We start from the raw sequence: 22,505 nt of genomic DNA, 5'->3' as shown, positions 1-22,505 counted from the left end.
AGCCAGTATCATGTACTATAAAAAGCATTTGCACATGCTCTCACTTAATTCTTCCCATGGCTCCCTAGGGCAGATGGTGTATGGGGTCCACGTTCTAGGTGAAGAAATGGAGGCCCCAAGGCCAAGTGAGCTTGCCCAGGATCTCACATCTGGCAAGTGGGGTAATGGGGCCTCCAACCACTGGCTGGCTTAGGAGTGCACACTGGTGATCATTCCTCCATGCCACCTAAAGATCCCACTGCCCAGGAGGATGGTGGGACAAAGTGACTTCCGACCACCAGTCCATGGAGGCCCACAATGGCTTACCTCATCTTTGCCTCTAGCTCATTCTGGCCTTGAGCCGTCATACCTCCATACCTGGATTTCTTATCAAAAGCAAAGACAAAAACAAGGAGATATTGAGTAAGTGATCCTTTTCCTGTTCCTTCTAGCTGAAACTCTGAATTGTTTTTAGGGCACGGAAGAGTGCAATGGGACTAGCCCTTTGCAAGTAAGGAAAAAGGACACCTGCTTTTGAGTATGAGTTTCTGACCTTCCTAAAGGCAGCCTGAAGGGTGAACTGTAACAGATCTGAGTGGCTGGGGAAAACCCAAAAAAGTTAAAGAACTGAAGGAGAACCTGTTCATGCTGCTCATCTAGAAAAACCAAAGCTGAATCAAACACAGAAATTGGGGGGAAGAAAAATATAGAGTAAAAGTCTCCTGAAACAAGATCTCACCAAAATTTCTTTCACTTCAGAATGAAGAAATATTTACAAGGAGTCATGATGACGGGAACCCTGAGTTGGAGCGGCTTGACAGAGAAGACCTTTCCCCTCGAAAGTAAGTCAGCAGATCTGGGGGCCGGCTTCTCTTATAGATCTATGGGGGTGGGAATCCTCTGTTTTAAATCTCATCCCTTATCTTTCCCAGAGAAAGTCACAGCATTTACTATAAGTAGTAACCTTCCTTATGTACTTGAGAACAAAACTCATGCATCTCATAAAAGCAACAAGAGAATTGAAAACATCTTACAAACGAAACTTCCAAGGGTACACTGTTTCAAAAATGGAGTATTAAGTGAATATGACATGTAAACTAATGTTGATATTGACTGAATTATTGACTTTAACCCTTTTAAAAGCTCTTCATTCTCAAAGGACACAATTTATACAAATCCAATGCTATTTTTTGGTCTTCAAGAAGGTGTTTGCACACATGTGAAAGCAGCTTAGCCTAAATTAGGGAGGTAAAAACCAGAAGCATAAGGGGAATTTATTTAAAAAATAAAAAATAAAAACCTTCCTACTCGAATCCCCATCATAACCCCTGTTCTGGCAGTAGTCACATCTTTCTACCCATGTCATTTGACTCATGAGCTGCTTCTGTCCCTGGGGTCATTCGTAGTGATTGGCTTGACAGGCCTATAAAAAATGCCTATGAAATGAATGAGCAAACATCTTTAAGAACTTCCCCCTTGACAAAAGCCATTTATTATTTTCATTCGTTCACTTTAAGATATACTCAAAGAAACAGATGTGGGTTTATTTACTAAATATATCCTTGAGTTACAGTGAATGGCCCAATTCAGCATTTCTGAAAGTGTTTAGTAGGGTGGTCTCTGAAAAGCACCATTTGATAGTGATGTGTTCTGTTGTTTTCCATTTGTGAGTTTATCTTTTGGGGCTTTTCTATTACCAAAACCCATACCTTCTTTATAATTCTAAAAGTCTAAATGTGTTCTATAAGTTAGTTGATTATTGTATTATTTTACAGTAGATCACTAAATCATACTACTATTGACAAAGGAAAAATTTACAGCATGTAACTAATGAAACAAAAATGTTCTTGCAAAAAACTTTGAAAAAATGAAAACCTAATCCATCAATAAATCAGGAGACAGGAGAATCTGTGAGATTAGCTTTTGTTCTACCATCCTAAATACCTTAAGATCACCAGTCTTTGTTATAACAGTTTAATGTGTATTTCTTATTTATCCCTAATTTTGGACTTGAGTTTTGATATATAACTAATATGAATTTGTTGGCACTACAGTTGATATTACAGTATGCTTGACGTAGAGAAGCATTTAGACATTTTTGGATAAAGTATCAACTTTTAATTAGTATTAGTAAAATTTTATACCAGATAGTGCCGATTAAAAGTTCTGAATAATTAATCTCTTCACAGTTTGATGGCTTGTAGAATAACATTGCCTTATTTTATTTGGAGAAAGGTGATTTTTGAACACTATGTGCTAGGATATGCTGAGTTCCCACCTTCAGAACTTATATTATAGCTAGGAGAAAACATATGGAACAATTAGTAGATAATATAATAATATATGTGATGAAGTATAAATTTGAGGAGGGTAGGAGATGTTTGAAGAAGTGAAGGTGGGGTTGGATTTCTAAGATCTCAACCAGTGCAGAAGAAATGGTGTTCCTGGCAAAAAAAAAAAAAAAAAAAAAAAAAAGCCAACATAGACAGGGCACAATGAGATTTATGATGCATAAAGGTGGCAGTGGGAAAAATCAAGCCCCAGAGGATGAAGGAAAGGAAGGTCACAGAGGGCCTCAAAAACCAGATAGAAGAGTTTGCATCAGATGCTGGAGGCAGTATGGAGGCTTACAAAGGAATACTATAAGGCTAGCTGTGATGAAGCCTTGTCCTGCTGCAGAATGAAGAACCTACTGGGTCAGGCAAACATGGACCATTCCTCTGTTAGAACAGAATGGATAACCCTGCATCCAGAGTTCTCTGGTCCCATTCTCAGTGCAGCTATGGTGTCCAAGTAGTCTCCAAATATAGGGCAAGTTAATTAACTCTTCTAAGTAATCAATATTCACTTTAGTCCTGGCCACAAACATCCTAACCATTCCTTGCATGTTCTACTACAACTGAGTAATTCAGATGCTTCCAAGTTTTAGAAAATACATAGACTGGATTACCTTTTATACTACACTAAGAATTGAACAGCAACCAGGTGAAAGACAGATGAGTGCTTCCTATATGCAAATACACCAAAGCACAAAACACTCCAGCTTAGGCACAAGCATTGCTGATGGTAAGAGATGGGGGCAGACTTCAGATCTACTTTCCGGCAGCTAATGAACAGTATCACATAAAAGGAAAATATAACCTTTTCAAATGGTTTTTAAGGCACTATGGCTGCAGGTTATTATGTCATCCCTTCCTGAAAAAATTATTAGAAAAGCACATTCCCCTACCTAGACATTGCATCCTGTCCTTTAACGAAGCCATGCTAGGTGGTTCCATAAACCAGAGGACTCCTGGGTACAACAGCAAGCCTGAATGGGAAGAGGACTAAGATGGCACAGTCATGCCTCTCTGCCATGAAACAGGAGCTGATCATATAAACAAATGGTGTCCACACCAGAGTCTAAACACACACCTGCTGACAATTTTTAAGTTGTTTATTGGAAATCTTAGGGTTTTTTTTTAACCCACTAATTATTTTGCTGTACAAGAGCAAAACTCATAATATAAATATTAACATTTTGGTATAAAATTAATAATATGGAAAAAAGATGCAAATCAGTAAGAGGTAAAAAGTTTTTAACAGTAACACTGTGTACAAACATCTTTTACTCAAGTGACCATCCACACTAATAGTTTATTTTCCCTTTGTTGACATTTAAAAAAAAAAAAAAAACCAACCCTGCATTGGAGCACCATGAAGTTTTTGTTTTTGTTTTCCCTTCCTTTTTAAAAGGTTAAAACACTTCTATTTACAAATATTCTCCTCAGTACTTGAAGTCTGATGAAGGAATCATCAGGCAGCTTCCTTCTTCTAAAACAAAGAAAGTACCTTCATATTTCCTTAAAATTTAAACCTGTTCCATTCTATTCTAAGCAAAAAAAAAAGATAAACACAGTTCCAGAGAGCTCTTTCAACAAATAAATAACCGTTTCACAAAAGTGTTGCTGTAAACAAGATCACTTCGATGGCCAGAGAGATGCTGAGGTTTTCAACCAATGGCAAATTTTAATAGTTCCTAGAATAGAAAGACACACAGGGTATATATGGCCCAAAGGCAAACAGTCATTAAAAAATCAACTAATAAAAGTTACTCATAAACTTGCTTTGTCAAAATGTGCTTTTGTTCTCTACCATTTTTAAAATTGGTCAGAAATTTGAAACTGTAATGATCTAAGATTCTGAGTCTATTCTAAATACAGTGACTACAACCTACAATGTTTGACACTAGTGTAATTACCTAAGCAATGTAAACAAGCCTCAAATTTTCAAAATATGAGAAAAAATTAACAAAAAATTCCTGTAAACATTAAAAATCTACCTGCTACAAATTATAAATATCATCATCCAGTTGTGTATACTGAGAAATCTTTTAGTTTTGTTTTGCATGTTTCAGAAATCATCTTATCCCATGAGACATCTGAGTTGTCCCCATCAGGTTTCTCTGCAGCTAAAGGTTTTATAATCAGTTCAACTATTTTTGCTGAAATCACTATTTTGGCCTTCATATAATCTCCCTGGTAATGCATATAACCTAATTCTGTAGTGAGGGGAGGTTGTTTGCATCATGGCCACAATTTTATCCTGCTTTGTAAAATATATGTAACTTACTTTACCACATCTCTGATCACAAAGGAACCTGAAGCTTTACAAACACTTTCAATCTCATCTGGCAACTCTCTATTACCACTTTTACTCTGCTTTCAAGTTTAAAATATTTTAAAAATAAAGCTCATGTCTAATAGTTATTTGATCAAATAGATTGTTGTAGATACGAAAGCTTTGATTTGACATTTAATACTCTCAATTTAAAATTGACTCTGAACTTAGAACAAAATAGTGTGGTTTCTGAGACCTTGCTGGGAAGAGGTGGGTTATATTTAATAATCAGTACAAGGATTTACAAACTAAGATTTATTTTATAAATCAGAGAGAAAGGAGGCTTTTTGTTTTGCAGTGCTGGGGATCAAACCCAGGGCTACACGCAAGCTACAAGAGCTCTTCTACTGAGCTCCACCCCAGCCCTATTTTTCTTTTTGAAGTCTCCTCCAGTAATATATTCACCTATGCAAAAAAAACATTTAAATAACTACCTTAAACAATATTGAATACTTAAAAACCAGTTGAAAAATTCATTAAATCAGCTTATTGGAACTGACGATCATTTCTCCCTAAATTAGCACCCTATAATCAAACATGAGAATGCCCATGTTTTGTGCCATTCTCTAATATTAGGGGGAAAGGAAAAAGAAATGAAGTACCAGTTAGGGCAGAGCCAATGATTTTGATTCTCAAAGTTCACATTAAACTTTGAGAAAAAGATATTTAAAATGATGCCAACAGTATCTAGGCAAATAGCTACATGGATATTATCATTAGGTAATTCAGCTGTTTTTCATGAAACAGTAGACATCATTCTACACCTTTTAAGAACAAGAGACTCTTTTGCCAGATTCATATACTTTCTCCCATTCCAACCCTTCCCTGCCCCACTGCCTCTGCCAAGTGGTGGAGCAGGGAACAGAAATAAACTAGAACACCAGATCTAACAATATATTAATGTCTCTAAAAAGTTGTTATTCTAATACCAAGGTTCACAACTCACACCTCCAATATACATGTGGCATTAAATGAGAAGGTGAATTTCTCATTCGTTTTGTTTCTATTCATGATATAACCCTTTTGTAAATATGAACTCCTTGAAATGAATTTAGGCCATGAAGCAGATAAGTGATATTGAATGGCTTCTATAATCAAAGAAACATTCTGATAGACTGGGCTTTCAAAATATTTCTTTGACTTTCATATTCATTTACTCTGCATTCAGACAAACATTTAATGGGTTTTCCATCCAGGTTTGGCTCAGTGACAGTAAAAACATTCAAGTGCTATTAGAGAAAAGCAGCCCTACAAGGATACGTGTCTGCATAGGTCAATTTGCAAAGGAGAAGAATCTTAATTAGCCTGCAGTATAATTGACCAAAAAACCCTTTTGAAGCAGTTTTTACTCTAGGATCTGTGGCATCCTTCCAAAGGTCTTGAAGATCTTGTACGTGTCCATGAGATGTCATCATTTTCTCATAGATGCAGGGATGATAAGGAGCTTTCCCTTCCCCAGAAAAAAATACATGGTATTGTGGTACTATCCCCATTTTATTGGCACAGAGGCCCATGAACACATCGTCTATGTACAGACTGGAGTTCAGTGTCTGAGATGCCTCATAGACCTTGGCGGCCACATCACCAGAGATGATGTAGGCAGCACCAGCAGTATAGTCAGGGTAAGCTGGCCACTGGTACATATCATAGGAGACATAGTATTTGCTGCTTTTATCTCTAATGGGAGGGGCTCCACGATGAACACGGCCAATCCAAAAGTCTTGGACACCAATTTGTTCTAAACTTTGAAGGTATTCAATAAGATTTGGCATGTGAATAAATATGTCATCATCAGCAGTCATCAGGAATTTCGCATGTGGACAAAAGGTATTTGCCCAACTGAACTGCAAAAGCAATTTAAGAGTAAGGTTGTAGAAAGAATCAACAAAGTCTTGCTGAATGATATCATTGTATATTTGATCTTCCCAAACCAGTTTTTTTTGTAGTTCTTCTCCCTTCAGGGGATTAGGAGTTCCTAAGGCAAACAGAGTTTTGATGTTGGCATTGAGTTGAGACCGAACATACTCCTCACTGCCCCACGTTCTTCTAATCGCAGATCGGCGATAGTAGTTCTCAGGAGCGGTCTTTATAAACAGCAAGAGGAGGACCTTTTGAGCTTGACATTTCTCCTTGTGGTTAATCAAGTATGGGTAGCGAGCCCCCTCTGAGCTGTGCTTAAGAGACAGGGTATCATTCACAAAGTCATAGCTATTTATGAGGTATCTGTAAGAGTAGGACTTCATATGGCTCACGATGTGATTATCAATGTGTCCCCAAAAAAACATGAGGCTTAGTATAAAACAAGTGGCAAATAACTGAATAAACTGACATTTTTTTACTCTTCTGCCACTAACAAACATTCTCATGTCCACTCAGGTCTGTTTTTATTTGGGATCAGTTTCAAATGGGTGCTTGCTGCTTTGACACCATAGAACTTGGTATCTTGTTGAATTAATGTCCATCTTAATACATGTTAGTCATTAAAAATAGAAAAGGATCTTCTATTTCACACAATAGTGTGAAATAACACCATTTTTTCTAGGATTGCAAAAGAATGAAATACACTATCCAGTGAGGACACTGTAACATCAAAATTCTTCCACGTTGGCATCCTTCATTAAGTCTGGTGGGTGGCCTCATGAACAGCTAGCTCATATACTTCTTTCAGTGAACATGAACTTTGACCTATCAGAATCAAAAAGACAAAAGAATAACAAGTGAATGGGTTACTGAGTACAAAAATAGACATGCTACTGGTAATTCCTTAAAACCAAATGTAACCTGACTCACAAAGCAGTTAGTATTTAGCAGAGGCACACAGCTGTTTATTTTTTTAGAGGAATATAAAGGGAAAAAAAGCAGAAAAACTGCTTGATCCTATCTTCCCATTCAAAATATAGACATTCCTTTCCTCTTCTCACTGTTTTTGCTTTGTATTTTGGGCAGTGGCGGGGATGAAACACAGGGCTTTGTGCCTGCTAGGCAAGTACTCTACACTGAGCCACATACCCACAACCCTCAGGGAAAAAAAAGAAAAAAAAAAAGCACCTCCAAAATGGTGACCAACATATATACTAAAGTTCAACGAGTATATCTGTGAAAATACTAACTTGAATATAATCACAATGAAAGTAGTTACACAGATGAAAATAAAGTACATAGCAACAAAGATCTATTAACACTTGATCCAGAAAAGGCAGGAGTAAGAGTTGTTTTTTTTTATTTGTTTGTTTTTTATAAATCAAGGTTCAAAAACAAAGAGTCAAGATTTGCTTTATAAAATCATAGTTTAAATGTTTTCCTTTCCAAAACTCAGACTTAACCATGAGATCAGCTGAGCTCTTCAAACCCCTTCAGAGTCTGCCCATGACATATAAGATTCAGTTTAAGTCATGGCTTTGCAGGGCACCCAGGACCCTTCAGGCTCTGCCTTCCCAGCTATTCTGTCACACAGCAAACCACTGGCTGAAACCTCAGCCACCTGGCATTTGCATATGCTCTGCCCTTTGCACTGGCAGTGCTGGGACCTGGCACGCCCCACCTCCCTGCAAGTATGAAGTATGCTCACCCCAAGTCCTATAGGTATTTGTCTCCAGAAGCCTGAATTGGCCCCCCACTCATTCAAAGATGTTCTAGTGAGCACCTTCTGACCTACTGTGTTATGGTTTTTCAAGCACCGTGGTGTAGACCTTCTACCCTCAGCATCCAGTAGGCATTTACCAAATATGGGTGCCAAGAATCATGCTGAAGTGTCAAAGTGCTGATTACTCAGGAAAACTCAGAGTCAAGACCAGCTAGGAGCCACCTCAGATGAGGTCCATGCCATACTGCCCTTTTCTTCCACTACTAGGAAACAGCACCCTCCTTCCTCAAGAATTCTGTCCCCACTGCTTGCCACAAATAAATACTTCCTTGCCTAGAAAAGTCAACTTTCTCAATCATGGTGACACATCTGTCTCCTGGGCTTTGGCCAGGATTGGAAGGGAAAAGGCAATGCAGGTGAGGTCATCGTGAATCCACATCACAAGTCCCAGGACGAAGGCTGTGCTTTGTGCCCTGAGACCTTTCCACACGTCCCCCACCCCGACCCTTGGCCTTGAATGTAAAAGTAATTGCACATACTGAGCACTCTGCCAAATGGAATCAGTTCTGGCTATGGTATCTCCATCCAGACCACTGGGCTTTTAGATTCTGATATATTTCCCATCCCCTATGATCACTCCTCTTCAGGCTGATAACTGCAAAGGCTGGGCATGCAGAAGTTTCAAAAAGGACAGGAGATTAGAGAAAGCCCAACTGAGTCTTTGTCCAGAGCTAATCAGCATAGGTAGCACTTTATCCTCTTTGGCATGGATTTTACACCTGCAAGCACTACCTAGGGAGCCACAACCAGCATTTAAAAAAAAGAAAAACCAGAACAACAGTGTGGACTCATGTGGTAAAACTGAGGTCTTTGTGTGCATAATCCAGGGATGTGATGTCAAATGCATTAGTATGCGCTTGACTATCAGAAAGGCAGAAACCCTGTTCTAAGGAACAGCTTGATAAGAGCAGCATTCCCCTTGGATAGGCTCACTGTCTGGATCCAATATTCTAGAGGAGGGTGAAAGAGACAGCAGGAAGCATCAGTTCCTGATGGCGGCATCTACCAAAACTGCAAAATACACTTTGATTCAGCTGCCAGTTCCTCTCAATCTTTCCACTGCTCTCACTCAAAGATTACCCTCTGGAGACCAAAAAGAAGGTTCTTCTACCTCTACAATACATCTTGAAGGACCTGAAGGTTTAAAGCAAGGTAACAGAGAATTCTTGATGGCAGGGTCTAAGACAGCATCAGTGTTTAAGAATTCAAAGAAAACTGTCAATTGAAACCAATCTGCAGTCCCTACTCCAAAGGCTCGTGGCAAAGGCTTAATGAGGTGGGCATAACCTTTGAAATCCAACAGAATGCATGCAAATCCAACTTCCCATCTCTGAGCTTGTTCTGTACATGTTCACCACTATTTACAAGCCTGCACTTCTTATTAGACTTAACAGCCTGCCACCCCACTTCCCAGCATACAGACACACCTGACTCACAAGGGCGCTAGAACCTCTCAGGAGCCAGGGCTGTGAGTCAGCAGGCTGGTACGCTGCTGCTGCTGCTACTATAAGCTGGCAGCTCACCCATAATGTTCATTATATCCCCCCTATTTTTCCAATGATTCTAAATAGGCCTCAGTGAGTCCAAATATTTCTGAAAAATGACCGAGAACTTGTCACAAAGCCAACAACCCACATTCCTTATTTAGTTCAGTACAGCAAGTGAAATTCCAAAATGAGATTTCTCCCATTCAGCCACTTCAACTGCTTAGCCACTATTTACACACGTTACAACCAAATAATATGGATACAGTAGGGGGAAGATTTAGGGAAGGTAAACTACTCATTTATATTACACAGCCTCGCTCTGACAACAAAAAGTAGCTTGCACTCACTCTTCTGGTTTCTCAGAGCATCCTAACACTGCTTGAAATCACATGCTGTACCCTCATATTCAGGGTGTGGGGAGGGGACTGGGGAAGCCCAATCGAGCTAGCTGATGTGGTGGAAGAAAACACTGGGCCTTATGGGACATAAAGCAATAACAAATGTGAAGCTCAGCAACCACCCAGAATATTCTGCTGTGGATGCAGCTTCCTTTGTATGCTTGTAGCACAGCTCAGTGGCCAATCAACAGACTGGAAACTCAAGGGTCACCTCTGTTTAGGACCAGATTTATTGTGTAACCTCTGGCTTCACCTTATTGCATTTGGTAATCTCATCTGCACATCAGAGGTGAATATCAATGTAATGTTACTGAAGGGAAGTAAAAATTATAGATGACTCCAGGGTCTACTAAAAAATATGACACAGAGCACTATAGAGAAGAGGACAAAGAATTGCTGAGAGGAAATATGCAGATATTCAGAATATAACTTGGTTTTCTTCTATTTGGACTGGGAGAATGGAACTGCTAACCTTAGTATTCTCTTTTGTAATACAAGTAGTCAGAAAAGTAAAGAATAGAAGAGGGATATCAGAAAAGGTGACAAACCCAACTCAAATACTTTACAACCTGAGAGACATGCCCCTCAGTTACTCAACAATGTATTTCTTCACAAGAGTTCTTTAAACTTCTCTGGAAAAAACTAGGGTTAGTGTGCTAGAGGCTATTCACTTCCCTAAAATATCCCTTGAGGTTTCTCTACTTCATACCAGCTGTCAACTCATTTCCTTGTGGTGTTTGCTTTTGTGATCCTGGAAAGTTATGCAAAACTTGCTAGAAATTTCAAAGTTTTAATCAAGATGGTGAGATCTGTATTTTAAATTCAAGTTAACCTCAACTTTTGATGTTTGAATTAATCGTACAAGGATATGAGTATTTGCTATGTGAGTCAAGCATGGTAAAAAATCATACAGTAGTATTTTATGGTTTCCAATCTCAAAGCATTTATAATCAATGTGAGATAAGACTCACTATCTCCACATAAGAACTTGGTTCCCATGGCAAACACTGGTAAGGTGCAAACAGCATGGCAGAGATCATTCAGGTGATACCAACTCCAGTCACACAACAGAGGAGTCGCTAAGCAGTGAAATCCACGAGGATTAGTCAGAGGATTTCAGGAGGGCCTGAGGAGGACCAACATCGAGGTGGCTGAAGGACAAGGAACAGTCTTTGTTTCAGGAGAGAAAGGAAAGAATTGTCTGGGGCAAATATTTGTGAAATGGGAATATATTTGAAAGCAGGGAGGTAGGTACCTGCTTATGGAGAACCTTGAAAATCAAGTCTTAGATTGTAGAGAGACCAGAAGAAAGTCACAGAAGTTTCTGTTTGTGTTTGTGATGATCATTCCCTTTTTTGATACTTATTAAGTTTGAGCAAAAGGGGTTAAAGGCAGAGAGGTATTGCAGGATAGAGAGCAGTACCTGAAGATCAGGACAGGTGGGCCTCCAGTTGATGGAGTTCAGGGTGGTGAAAGTGAGGAGGGAAGGAAGGTGTATTCAACCATTTTCTGTTGCTATAACAAAATACTTGGATCTGGTGTCTTACGAAGAAAAGAAGTTTATTTAGCTCACAGTTTTGGAGGCTGAAAATCCAAGATCAAGCATCCCCATCTGTTTAGCTTCTGATGAGGGCTCCTTTAATTGTATCACAAAGTGTAAAGAAAAGGGAAGGGAAATGGCTATACACAAAAGGGTCCTAGAACATGAATGACTTTACCTTACAACAATCAGCTCTCATAACAACCAACTCACAATCTCGCAGAGGGCAGCACATCCAATGACCTACTCACCTTGAACTAGATCCTACCTCTTTAGTGCTCCACCACCTCTTAATACTGCCACATTGAGGTCCAAGCCTACAGCACATGAACCTCTGGGGGACAAACCACAACCAAACCAAATGAGGGATAAAGACACTTTTGAGGAAAACAAAAGCCTAGCAGAATCTGATGAATGACCTGGGATGGGGAAGAAAGGAAGATGAGGAGGAGTGAAATGTAATTTCAAGTATTGCTAACAAGGATGGGAAAACTGGTTTCCTGAGTTAGCAGTGGTAAAGGTTAGTTACATTTGGTCTTAGACTTGTGTTGAGGTTGAGGTGATGGAGCAATAACAAGGTACAAACAACCAGCGGGTAATCCAAGCCAGACAGGACTGAAATCCAGGTTGGCACTTAGCAAGCAGATGGCTGATCATGCATATGTGTGAGCTGCCTCGGGGAGAGATGAGCAGAGAAATCTAGAAGAAAAATAAACTCAGAGGAAGGAGAAAAAGAGGGAGGCGTTAAGGAAAATAGGAGCTACTTTAAAGGGCTAGCTCAGAAAATTAAGATGGAGTTAACAAATGGCTGGAATGGGAAGCAGCACTAGGAAGGTTCTCAATGTGGAGCTCCAAGTGGAGAAGGAAATGTCCTTCTAGAGCACCAACTAGAACTGTGCTGGGAACAAGGGGGGCTAAAGGCAGACCCAGCTGCCAGGTGGGACTGAGTTAAGGTCAAGAAAGACACCTTCCATAAAGAGAAGCCATCCTGAATCTCAGACCTGAGGGCTAAGTGATGCTAACTAGAAACAATGGTGCTTCTTGAGCATTTCTGGCCATTGTTATGAACACAGTTATAACATCTAATCTTTAGGGAAGCTAGTGTTTTCATTTTATTTCGTGGACATATAATACTCCCAAGTCTGTGGAAACCTTATTTATGATATGGGTATCATTTGGTCACATTAACCTCCCACATTAAAATGTAATACTACTCTAAAATCCCATGCTAACAGTTGCTAGTGGCTGACTTCCATGGACATGTCTTCCTTCATGTGTATGGATGTGTGTGTGTGTCAAAATATATTTCTGATATTTATATTATATTATATCACCAAGCCAACAGCACATGATTGCTTCACATACTCAAGAAAACTCATTGGCAAGAAAGTCATTTACATGGCTTCACTTAGAACTGCATTTCCTCAGAGCTCTTACATCCCAGGAAATTTACTCTCAAGGAGTCCCACTGCCCTCCAGCAACCTCCTAACCTTCCTTCCTCACCTTACCCCCTGCCTCAAATGCAGAATCCTAAGATACGTTTGCCCTCAGTTCCTGGTTCCTGTCCTTCTGCCTGTCTCAGTAGCCATTGCTCCCATCTCTACTCCCACAACACCTACAGGCTGCTGGAGAAACCTAATGCATCTCTACTCCCACAACACCTACAGGCTGCTGGAGAAACCTAATGGGTCACACAAATGGCACTCTCTGCCTGTGGGTAGCCTTCACTGCTATGTCACCACCCTCTTACCTTCTTCCTCTCCCAGCCCCTTCACCAACCCAGGCCTGGCCCCTCACTCTGACTGTTCCACCGCTTGCTCCCTAGAGAAGGGAGAAGACACCAATCATCACCTCCTCCTCCCCATATGCCACCATGTCACAAGTTGCTCAGGTTTGCCCACAGTCTCCATGCCCTCAATGAAACATACTGATCAGAATATGGACTGCGGGGAGGCAGGGTAGACACTTGGGATGCAAAACTTAAGGGAGCACTAAAAATAAGGTAGTCAATGTAATATTTTAAATATTTTTTTTTTTAAAGAGAGTGAGAGAGGAGGGAGAGAGAGAGAGAGAGAGAGAGAGAATCTTTTTCAATATTTATTTTTTAGTTCTTGGCGGACACAACATCTTTGTTGGTATGTGGTGCTGAGGATCGAACCCGGGCCGCACGCACGCCAGGCGAGCGCGCCACCGCTTGAGCCACATCCCCAGCCCTTAAATATTTTTTAAAAGTTGAAATTAAGGAAAAAATTCATGATGAACAAAATATCAAAATTATAAACAGAGACAGGATCCCTTTCTGTGCTTAAACATCCCTGTCTCACAAGATACCCTTATCCCTGTCCTACTCACTGAAACTCCCTGGGTACTAAGTGTGGCTGACTTCCATGGACATATTTTCATTCACTTGTATGGATGTGTGTGTGTCAGAATATATTTCTGATATTTATATCATAAAATGGTACTAATGCTTATTATATGCAATGCACACTTCTATTCATTTTTCTTTTATTTTTAATGCTACACTTATACTTCCTAAAGTAGCTACATGAACCATTCATAGACTGTGACCTGCAAGTTTTGAAAACACCAATCAAGATGGAATCAAAGCAACACTATAAAATGGCCTTCTCTTAGTTCAAATATTCTCCCAAACAAAAATAAACCCTGAAATTCTATTTAAGCAGACAATATTATTTGAAGGAAAAGCTACTGGGTTAAAAGAAGAAAAGTAATTTAACCATTGTCTCCTAGCTCTAGTTTTTTCTTTGTTAGAGAAATAAAATATCATAGTAAAAACCTGTCCCTGAATGGTCTCATAGAAAGTAGGACCAAATTAATGATTGCCTTCATTTTAAAAATCAACTTAGTATTCAGACTATCCCCATAAGCCATTCAAATATTAATGATGCTTTTAAAAGTGACACTCATAAACTATACACTAATAAGCCTCCTTCAGTAAGTCAAAGGTTTTTGTTCTTTCAAGTCTTAATACTTTATACCATCATTTAAGTTTCTGGAAGACTTAAAGTCCCAACTAAGAGACAATTCTGGGTTCCTGCTCAGGCCTAACTCAAAGAAGAAAAATAAAATTTTCTGTGACCGCACAACCAGATACCAGTCAGTGGTAACTGCCTGTTCTGTTTGTTCAAGAAGAAAGGAAACAACGTGAAATTTGAATTTACAATTCCTATTCTGAGTGAAAAATTAGACATTCTTTCAAAAGTTATATTATTCTTTAATTCAAGCAAAGTTTGAGTGTTTCCAACATAAGTCCTATAAAAAAGGAAAAACTTTACCCCATAGCTAGTGTCTTCAGGTATTTTTATGGCTGTGACTTTAACCTTAAAACTATCTTAAGCCACAGGCAAAATGTAGAAGCCATTTGGAGCTATTATCCTTCCACTAAGAATATATTTACAGAGTTAGTTCTTGATTCAGTGTTAGTCCAAAAACTTTAAGTTCCAATTCAGCAAGCATGGATAGAAGGATAGAGGGGAAGGTGGGTTATAAACTACCATGTGAATCCAATTACAAGATTCTCACCTACATAAACTAAGTTCTATGTTTCTTTATAAGTTAAATATGGATACAGATTTGTTTCCTGGTTGTAGGGAAAATAATGACAGAGAAATATCAAAAGAATAAGCAAATCAAGCCCTAAGTCTTTACTCTGACAACTGGTTAGAGTAGTATTATATTTTAATGCAGTTCTACTAAGTCACTAAAATCTCCCAGTAGACAGTTTGATTATGTGAAATTTGAAAGACAAAAGATAAAAATACAAAGGAGGTCAAACATTTGCTGTAGTAAGCCTGCCCCCTGGACTCATTCTTGCAAATGGTTGTTTGCCTTGACAAGAATGCTTGCTCTTTTAAATACAATTCTTTCAGTTTTCTGTTTTGTTTTGTTTTCTTTCCTACTTAAGAAACAAACTTCTTTACCCACTCTAGCAACAGTTTCCAACATGGGCATGTTTACTGCATACCAGGCACTGTTCTGATTGTTTCACATCCTTTGTTACTCTATAAGCCTCACAACAAACCATAAGGGAGAAATTATCTCCCCCATTTTGCAGAAGAAAGTGAGGCATTGAGATTTAGGGTTAACTATCTCACCTCCATCAATTCCAGACGCTATGGCAACTCAGAGCAGATGATTGTTCTGTTCAGTCCCTGAGCTATTCACGCCTTTCCCGGCACAGCTCTTCCTGAAGTTCCCATTAGGATGGGAGGGCAAGGAAGTGAGTGGAGCAGGAACTAGAGCCATGATCCACCAAGCCAAAGAATTTCCGTCTCTGTCTTAAGCTTGGAGTGATTTATGTTTTGATCCCACCTGCATTTCACCAACACTTGTATTCATTTTCTATTTGAACATAACCTTCTCCTAACCTTCCTTGGGCTCAATTTTCAATTTTCCCTTCTTCCTTTTTTTTTTTCCTTTGTCCCAATTGCACTAGACAATAAGTAAAAATGACCCCATCTGTCTGGGTACTCTGGGTACATAAAATCTTTTTTCTAAAGATAACTAGGGATCTAAGGAGAAGGATCCAAAGTGGCAGAAGTAGGGAAGAGAGGTGGGGAAGACAAAAGGAGAGGAGGAAAAAAATAAAGGAGAAAAAATTCAAAATGTTTGATGCGAGTATTTGATTAACAGTACTGGGTAAACTAAGGAGTCATACACACAGGGAATCATACACTAGCCCTAGAAAAGCTATCATTCTTTTATTAAAAAGCTGTATGAAAATTTTTTCATGAATAACAGAAAAAACTTGAAGATGTACTCAAAGTTGGCTTATAAAATGACAGGCAAAAAGTGAACATGACATAATAGATGTAAACCAGGCATCCGGCTTAAGGTTTATAGCCAGTGCATGAATCAAAAATAAATATCGCTGGGCACTGTAGCACATGCCTATAATCCTAGCAGCTCAGGAGGCTGAGGCAGGAGGATCAAAAGTTCAAAGCCAGCCTCAGCAACTAAGCAAGGCTGTGAGCAACTCAGCAAGACCCTGTCTCTAGATAAATTCTCTTTCTTTCTTTCTTTCTTTCTTTCTTTCTTTCTTTCTTTCTTTCTTTCTTTTAGTTGTAAATGGACACAATAGCTTTATTTTATTTATTTATTTATGTGATGCTGAGAATCGAACCCAGTGCCTCACACATGCCAGGCAAGTACTCTACCACTGAGCCACAATCCCAGCCCAAAAAAAATTTAAAAAGGGCTGTGGATGTGGCTTAGTGGTTAAGCCCCCCTGGGTTCAATCCCCAGTACCAAACAAAATAAAGTGAAACAACAACATATAAGTGTGTGTGTGTTCTCCTATCAATAAGAACAAGTGACTGCCTATCCCCTTTGAGGTGATATAAAATATGCCAAAAATTGCCACCACTCCAAATCCTACCTGTGCCACCCCTCTAGGACTCTTCACACACAAAGATCAGCATTCACTCCAGCAGTGATTGTTGAGATTGTTTTAGGATGGCTTTGCCCCAGAAAAATTACCAAGGTAAATTTGAAATGCTGCATTAAGTCAGGAGGAGGTGAGGCTCTGGAAAATTCATTCAGATATCTGATATTGGAAACCCAGTTACTATACAAAGAATGCTGAGATGAGTAGGGGAAGAGGATGGAAATGGGGAACCCCTGTGTGGGAGAGATGGCAAATAAGCAGGACCTATAATAATGGCTGCAATTCAAGCATGGGTTCAGGGAGGAAAGGAGAAGTGACAGTTCAGAAGGAAAGGGAATAACAGACAGAAGTTACTGGTAGGGTGGAGGGAGCAGGAGTAGACATCCCAAGAGAACCTAATGTAGGCATTTTTGAAAGCACACCAGAGAAAAAGTTGTGGCTACAGTGGGAAATGTCAAATAACTTGGTTTGGTCAGAAGCTAGGGTAAAGGGAAAAGGTGGGGGGGGGGGGGGAAGAAGAGCTGAGGTCAAACTAGTAGGTAAAATAGTGATCAGAAATAGGGTGACAGTAACCATTTATGCCTGTTATTCGGTGGCAGTTCATTTGTCTCATTTAGGCATTGTAGCTAGAAACAGCTTTGGATTAAAGATTTAACACACAGAGGACAAGAAGCAGAAGATGGTGTGACCTGGGATATAGCAGGTATATAAGTTTTCCTATCTTAGCTGATGGACAATGATTATAATAAGTTAGCTACCATGTATTAAGCACCAGCCTGATTCCAGGCCTTGCACTGCATAGCCCTAAATGAAAGTAAAAGCTACAGTTAATTAAATCAACAAAGATTAACTTATCACATACTGTGTAGGAGGCCAGGGGAAGGATGCTGGGAAGACTTCAGAGATGTTACAGGTGTAGATCCTCAACCAAAAATCAATAAATGTTCCACTGCAAACTGGAATCTGGACCTGTTGGAGGTGAGATAGAGAAAAGCCAAGAGTTTTAGGATGAGAAAAAAAAAAAAACTAGATTTATGTTCTGCCTCTTCTATTTACCATCCACATGCACTTGACTTCACTGTAAACCATGTAGCACTGCTTTCTGAGGATTCTTTTTGAGATAACCTATTGACAAAGTATGGTCCACATCAGATATTCCATTACTATCCAGGTATCTACTACAGTTGGTTAATTGGTAGGTAGCTCACATTTTTTAGGGGTTACTTATCTTTCAAAAATCTGAGATATACTATTAATATGCTTCTTATAAAGATATTAATTAGATAGGAGTTTAAAAAAAACTAATTTGATTGCTAAGAGCCACTTAACACATGACTACTGTTACCATGAGACCAGAAATACCAATCCTAACTGACTAAATATGTTCTTTCATTATCCTTGACAGGAAAGAACACTGTGGTTCCCACAAGCACTGTAAAGACCTATCAATGAAGATGACAGATAATAAGACTATAAGACCCTGTAAATTATGGAGAAGGAAATCTGACTTGAGTCATCCTTTTAGCTTATTTCGCTTAGGCCATTCTCAGAAAGTTACAGAAAAAGTTGTGGAACAAGAAGAAAAGAGATAAAATATGAAATCATAAGTGGACCTTAGGTTGTTTTACAAAAATTTTGCACCTGGCTCTTGGGGGTTTTCTTGCCTGCAGACTTCGTAGAACATTCTCTTCTATAAACTGGATTGTAGTATTAAAGCCTTCATTATAAAAGATAAACCTTATTAAGTTACAGATTAAAGCCATTATCTGAATTCATGGCATCAAAATGTAAAAAAATCACTTTTATTTATTTGAAGTTCACATCTCACCTGATCAAGTTTTTTATCTTTATATATGAAAATTCTTATATCCTCTCTCACTATAAATTAATACATAATAGATAGTGCATACTGTAAGGAAAGTAATTCTAGATTCACACTGTTCTGGCTACATCTGTGCTGGCAGAAATTTGATGTCGAAAGGCAAAGCTCTTTTAATAATTTGCTTAAATCTGTTCCATTGAGCATACGTAAAACTCCCCCCAAAAAAGGGTACATTTTGTTACTTCTGAATTTATCCGGCAATCTGTTATGAAATGCAAATTCTAATGCAATTAGGCCTCAAAAAGAACTCAATCCCTTAAAATTTGAAAGTCACCAAGTGCAATGATTCTGGCCAAAGTGACCCATTTAAAAAAGATGACCCATTTTGAAACCCATGAGTTATTCAAGGTGTTCTATATTTGAGAATTGCAAAGTTACTTTCTTTTACCACAGTTTCATTGTTTGTATGTCTTTTTAAAAAAAAAAAAAAAAAGGAAATATGGCTCTATTTTAATGAAATACAATGTGACATTATTTACTCAATAGGACCCGGAATTCATTTGAAAATTCAACCCTATCTTCTGAGTTTTCTTTTTGGGCAAAGCAATTATCTATACTACCTATTCATCCTTCATCTCACTTCCTTATGAAGAGCTTCTCTAGGTTTATGAACTTCCCGATACAACACTCATCCCATCTTAAGGCTCAGGTGGAAAAGGGTGGTCTCTCATCTTCAAAGGGGGCTCAGTGAACTTCTGGAGAGTGGGGTCATGAGTAGGGAGTAAGAACAAGTGGCCCAACAGTTTAAGTATATAATGGAAACCTTAAGGTACTGACTTTATCTTGCTTTTTTAAAAAGCAAAGAGTGGGCTCCCAAGTGCAGGTTTCCCCTCTTCTTTGTGACAAGATATAAAATCTACCAAAGGTTTTTTTTTTTTTTTTTAAGAAAGTCAAAAACATCTGCTGCTAATCACTAAACATCCTAGGAGTGCTCCGGGTGGGATCATTTCTGCGCCACTACTTTAAGACATCTAACTTCAATCGTCCTTTTCTGGGTCAATTTCAGCTTCTCACATCCATCTCCCTTCCCCCCACAGGGACCAGGTAAGGTTTCCCAAAATAAAGACACAGAGGAACAAATCCAATTCTAATGGATGTACTTTCATTAGAAAATTACTCTAAATATAAACTACATGCCCCCACCAGATGCTTTGCGGACACAACACTGGTGTCTCTTTAACGTGATCCAAAACCTATGAAAACCAACACTATAAACGAATATAGTGTAGTGAAATGCAAATTTAAAGTTGTTAACTTTTCACCTACCTGGTATCTGGGCAAATCTACTTACTTTGTCAAGTCAGGACGCAAAATAAAATTTGTCAATAGAAAGAGGAGCAAAGATTTCCCCTCTCCAGGAAGAGGTCTAGTTTCCCAGCTTCCCTTGCCTGCCCACTTCCCTGTTTCCATTTCCCCAGCCTGTAGCCGGCTGAAAGTCTGCCAATTTCCCCTTTTCCAACCCCACGCTGTCTGTACAAATTCCGCCCTGGGGGTGGCGGCAAGTTTGGGACCCGGCGCCGGAAACCAAAGCTGTGGGCGCGGCGTTCTTTGCCTCGCGCCTCCCGCGCTCCAGCGGGTCTCAGCAGCGCAACACCGCGGCCGCCTTGCCGGAGACCCCTCCAGGAGGGAAAGCCCGCTGGGTCCTGGGAAACTGCCCCACCGGACCTCCGGGGACCCCAGCCTACCTGCCTCACCGAGGAGGCGGCTGGGCCCCGGGTCCCGGCCGCCGGGCGCCCGCGCAGACTGGCCGGACAGAACAAAGGCGCTTCGGGGAGGGATCGCGCCCTCCTTCCTCGCCGCGCCTTCGGACGCCGAGCAGCCCGAGCCCACTCCGGGAAGGGCCTCCCCAGCTTCCCGATGCTGGGCACCCGGCCTGGGTTCGGCTCCAGCCGCTTGTCCCAAGCCCGAAGGCACATTCCAACCCGACGTCCCGGAGCCACCCATGTGAACGAACGCGTCTTCACCTCCAAGCCGCTCTTCCCTTTCCGCCCTGTGGAAACCTCGTCCGGTCCAGAGCCGGCAGAGGCGAGCCTGCTGTGCTGCATAGGGAGCTGCACCGGCCAGGAGGTGCGGCTCCGCGGCGCGGCCGGCCGGGCAGGGGCGGGGCGGGGGCTGGGCGGCTCGTAGCCCCCCGCGCCCGCCGCCCTGCCCGGGACCCAGGGAGCAAGCGTCTCTGCTCCGCCGCACAAAGAAAACCCATCCCGGGACGGGAGGCTTATCCCGCCAACAGTGCGAGAACGTCTCCATTTAGTGATCAGAAAGGAAAGGCAACATTTCCAAACCCACCGAGAGGCCTCGAATCACGTTAAGATGCAATATGCTGCTGGGCACGGTTTTTATCATGCAGCTGATCACATGTATATTTATTCCATATCAAAGAAACAACTGGCCTCGGTACACTATTCACCAGGATCGTGACCCATTCCTTTAACGTAACAGATACTCATATACGGATAAGTTTTGACTTGCGGTTGTCGGATCAACTTATTCTAGTTTTCCAGCAAGAATTCTAAAGGCAGGCGAGACTTGTTAAGAGGTTTCTAGTCACACCACTTATGCCTGGACCTTCTGCGGGCCTGAATAACAAAGGAAGAAAACTAATTTACATCAAATAACACTGCACTACAGCAGTCTTTTTTTTTTTTTTAATAAATCCCTCTCCCCCCCTCCCCACCGGCCGTTTCACCGGTGGTTTACTTTCAAACTCAAGTTTAATCTTAAAAGCAATTTAAAAGAAAAAAAAAAACTCACCAAGTGCAAGCCCAGCTCCCTAAACGTCCAAATCGGAGGTCTGCTTTCCACCTCACGGCGGAGCAAAGTCATTGGTCTCAAGAACAAAACTTGCGGGCTTTAAATCTCTGGCCAGGGCCAGGCAGCCAGCGATGGCTCAGCTAGCTTCCCCGCCGGGAGCGGGGCTGAAGCGGGCGGAGTGGGGCGGGCCCAATCAGGGGGCTCGGGGCCCGGGCGGGGGAACCTCCCTCACAGCGCGTCGCCCGCACCTACAGGCGTCACTGCCAAAGCCCGACCCCGCCTGACCAAGTGCCACCACCCCGGCCTGTGGGTGAAGGTGAGGGGCCCCGCCCGAAAGTGTTCTTTCTGCAAAGGAAGGCTCCAGGAAGTGATTCCTCCGCGCCTCTTCAGGTAATTGGGCTCATTTGCTCAGACGACCGAATGTAAGCCAGGGTCCACATGAATGTTCTCTTTCAGTGTTTTCCCCATGCACGAAACTAGACATTATCAGAAGAATGTAGACGTCTACTTGGGGAAAGCGCTAGTAAATTAATCCTTTATGCCTTGGGTTTCTTTTTCCCCAAATGTTGCCTTATCCTTCTCCATATAGAACAAAACATTACCATTCAATGGAGATCGTGTTTTGAGCTCTTTTTTTGTTACACATATTTCAGAACATAGCTGAAAAATAAGAGTACCCCCAATTCAGTAAAATAAAAGTTTCAGGTTTATTATTGTAAAAGGAATAGAGGTGATGTGTTCAAAACAGTTTACTG

The 22,505-nt window shown here is 40.6% G+C and overlaps 2 protein-coding genes across 3 annotated transcripts in view; one reads left to right on the top strand and one right to left on the bottom strand.

The window, feature by feature from the left end:
• Mcf2l2 (MCF.2 cell line derived transforming sequence-like 2) overlaps window positions 1-22,505 on the top strand; it is a 236,592-nt gene that overhangs the window by 158,639 nt on the left and 55,448 nt on the right. Inside the window, exon 15 of the mRNA XM_077795511.1 lies at window positions 739-821. Within this exon, the coding sequence (XP_077651637.1) occupies window positions 739-821 (83 nt within the window). The remainder of the gene's footprint in view (window positions 1-738; window positions 822-22,505) is intronic.
• B3gnt5 (UDP-GlcNAc:betaGal beta-1,3-N-acetylglucosaminyltransferase 5) lies at window positions 5,593-21,849 on the bottom strand. 2 transcript variants are annotated; one of them, XM_026382949.2, is made up of 3 exons: window positions 21,751-21,849; window positions 17,980-18,086; window positions 5,593-7,323 (listed from the first exon to the last, which is right to left on the bottom strand). In XM_026382949.2, exon 3 carries the CDS (start codon window positions 7,002-7,004, stop codon window positions 5,871-5,873), a length of 1,134 nt encoding a protein of 377 aa, XP_026238734.1. In that variant the 5' UTR covers window positions 7,005-7,323; window positions 17,980-18,086; window positions 21,751-21,849; the 3' UTR covers window positions 5,593-5,870. The 2 variants fall into 2 exon arrangements, 1 of the variants encoding a protein (XP_026238734.1); XR_003300264.1 differs by lacking the exons at window positions 5,593-7,323; window positions 17,980-18,086 and adding an exon at window positions 21,431-21,575.

This window comes from Urocitellus parryii, chromosome 2 (assembly GCF_045843805.1).
Source record: "Urocitellus parryii isolate mUroPar1 chromosome 2, mUroPar1.hap1, whole genome shotgun sequence".
In the NCBI taxonomy this organism is placed as follows: domain Eukaryota; kingdom Metazoa; phylum Chordata; class Mammalia; order Rodentia; family Sciuridae; genus Urocitellus; species Urocitellus parryii.
The sequence above is the reverse complement of the archived record's forward strand: the minus strand, read 5'-3'. Positions and strand labels throughout refer to the sequence as shown.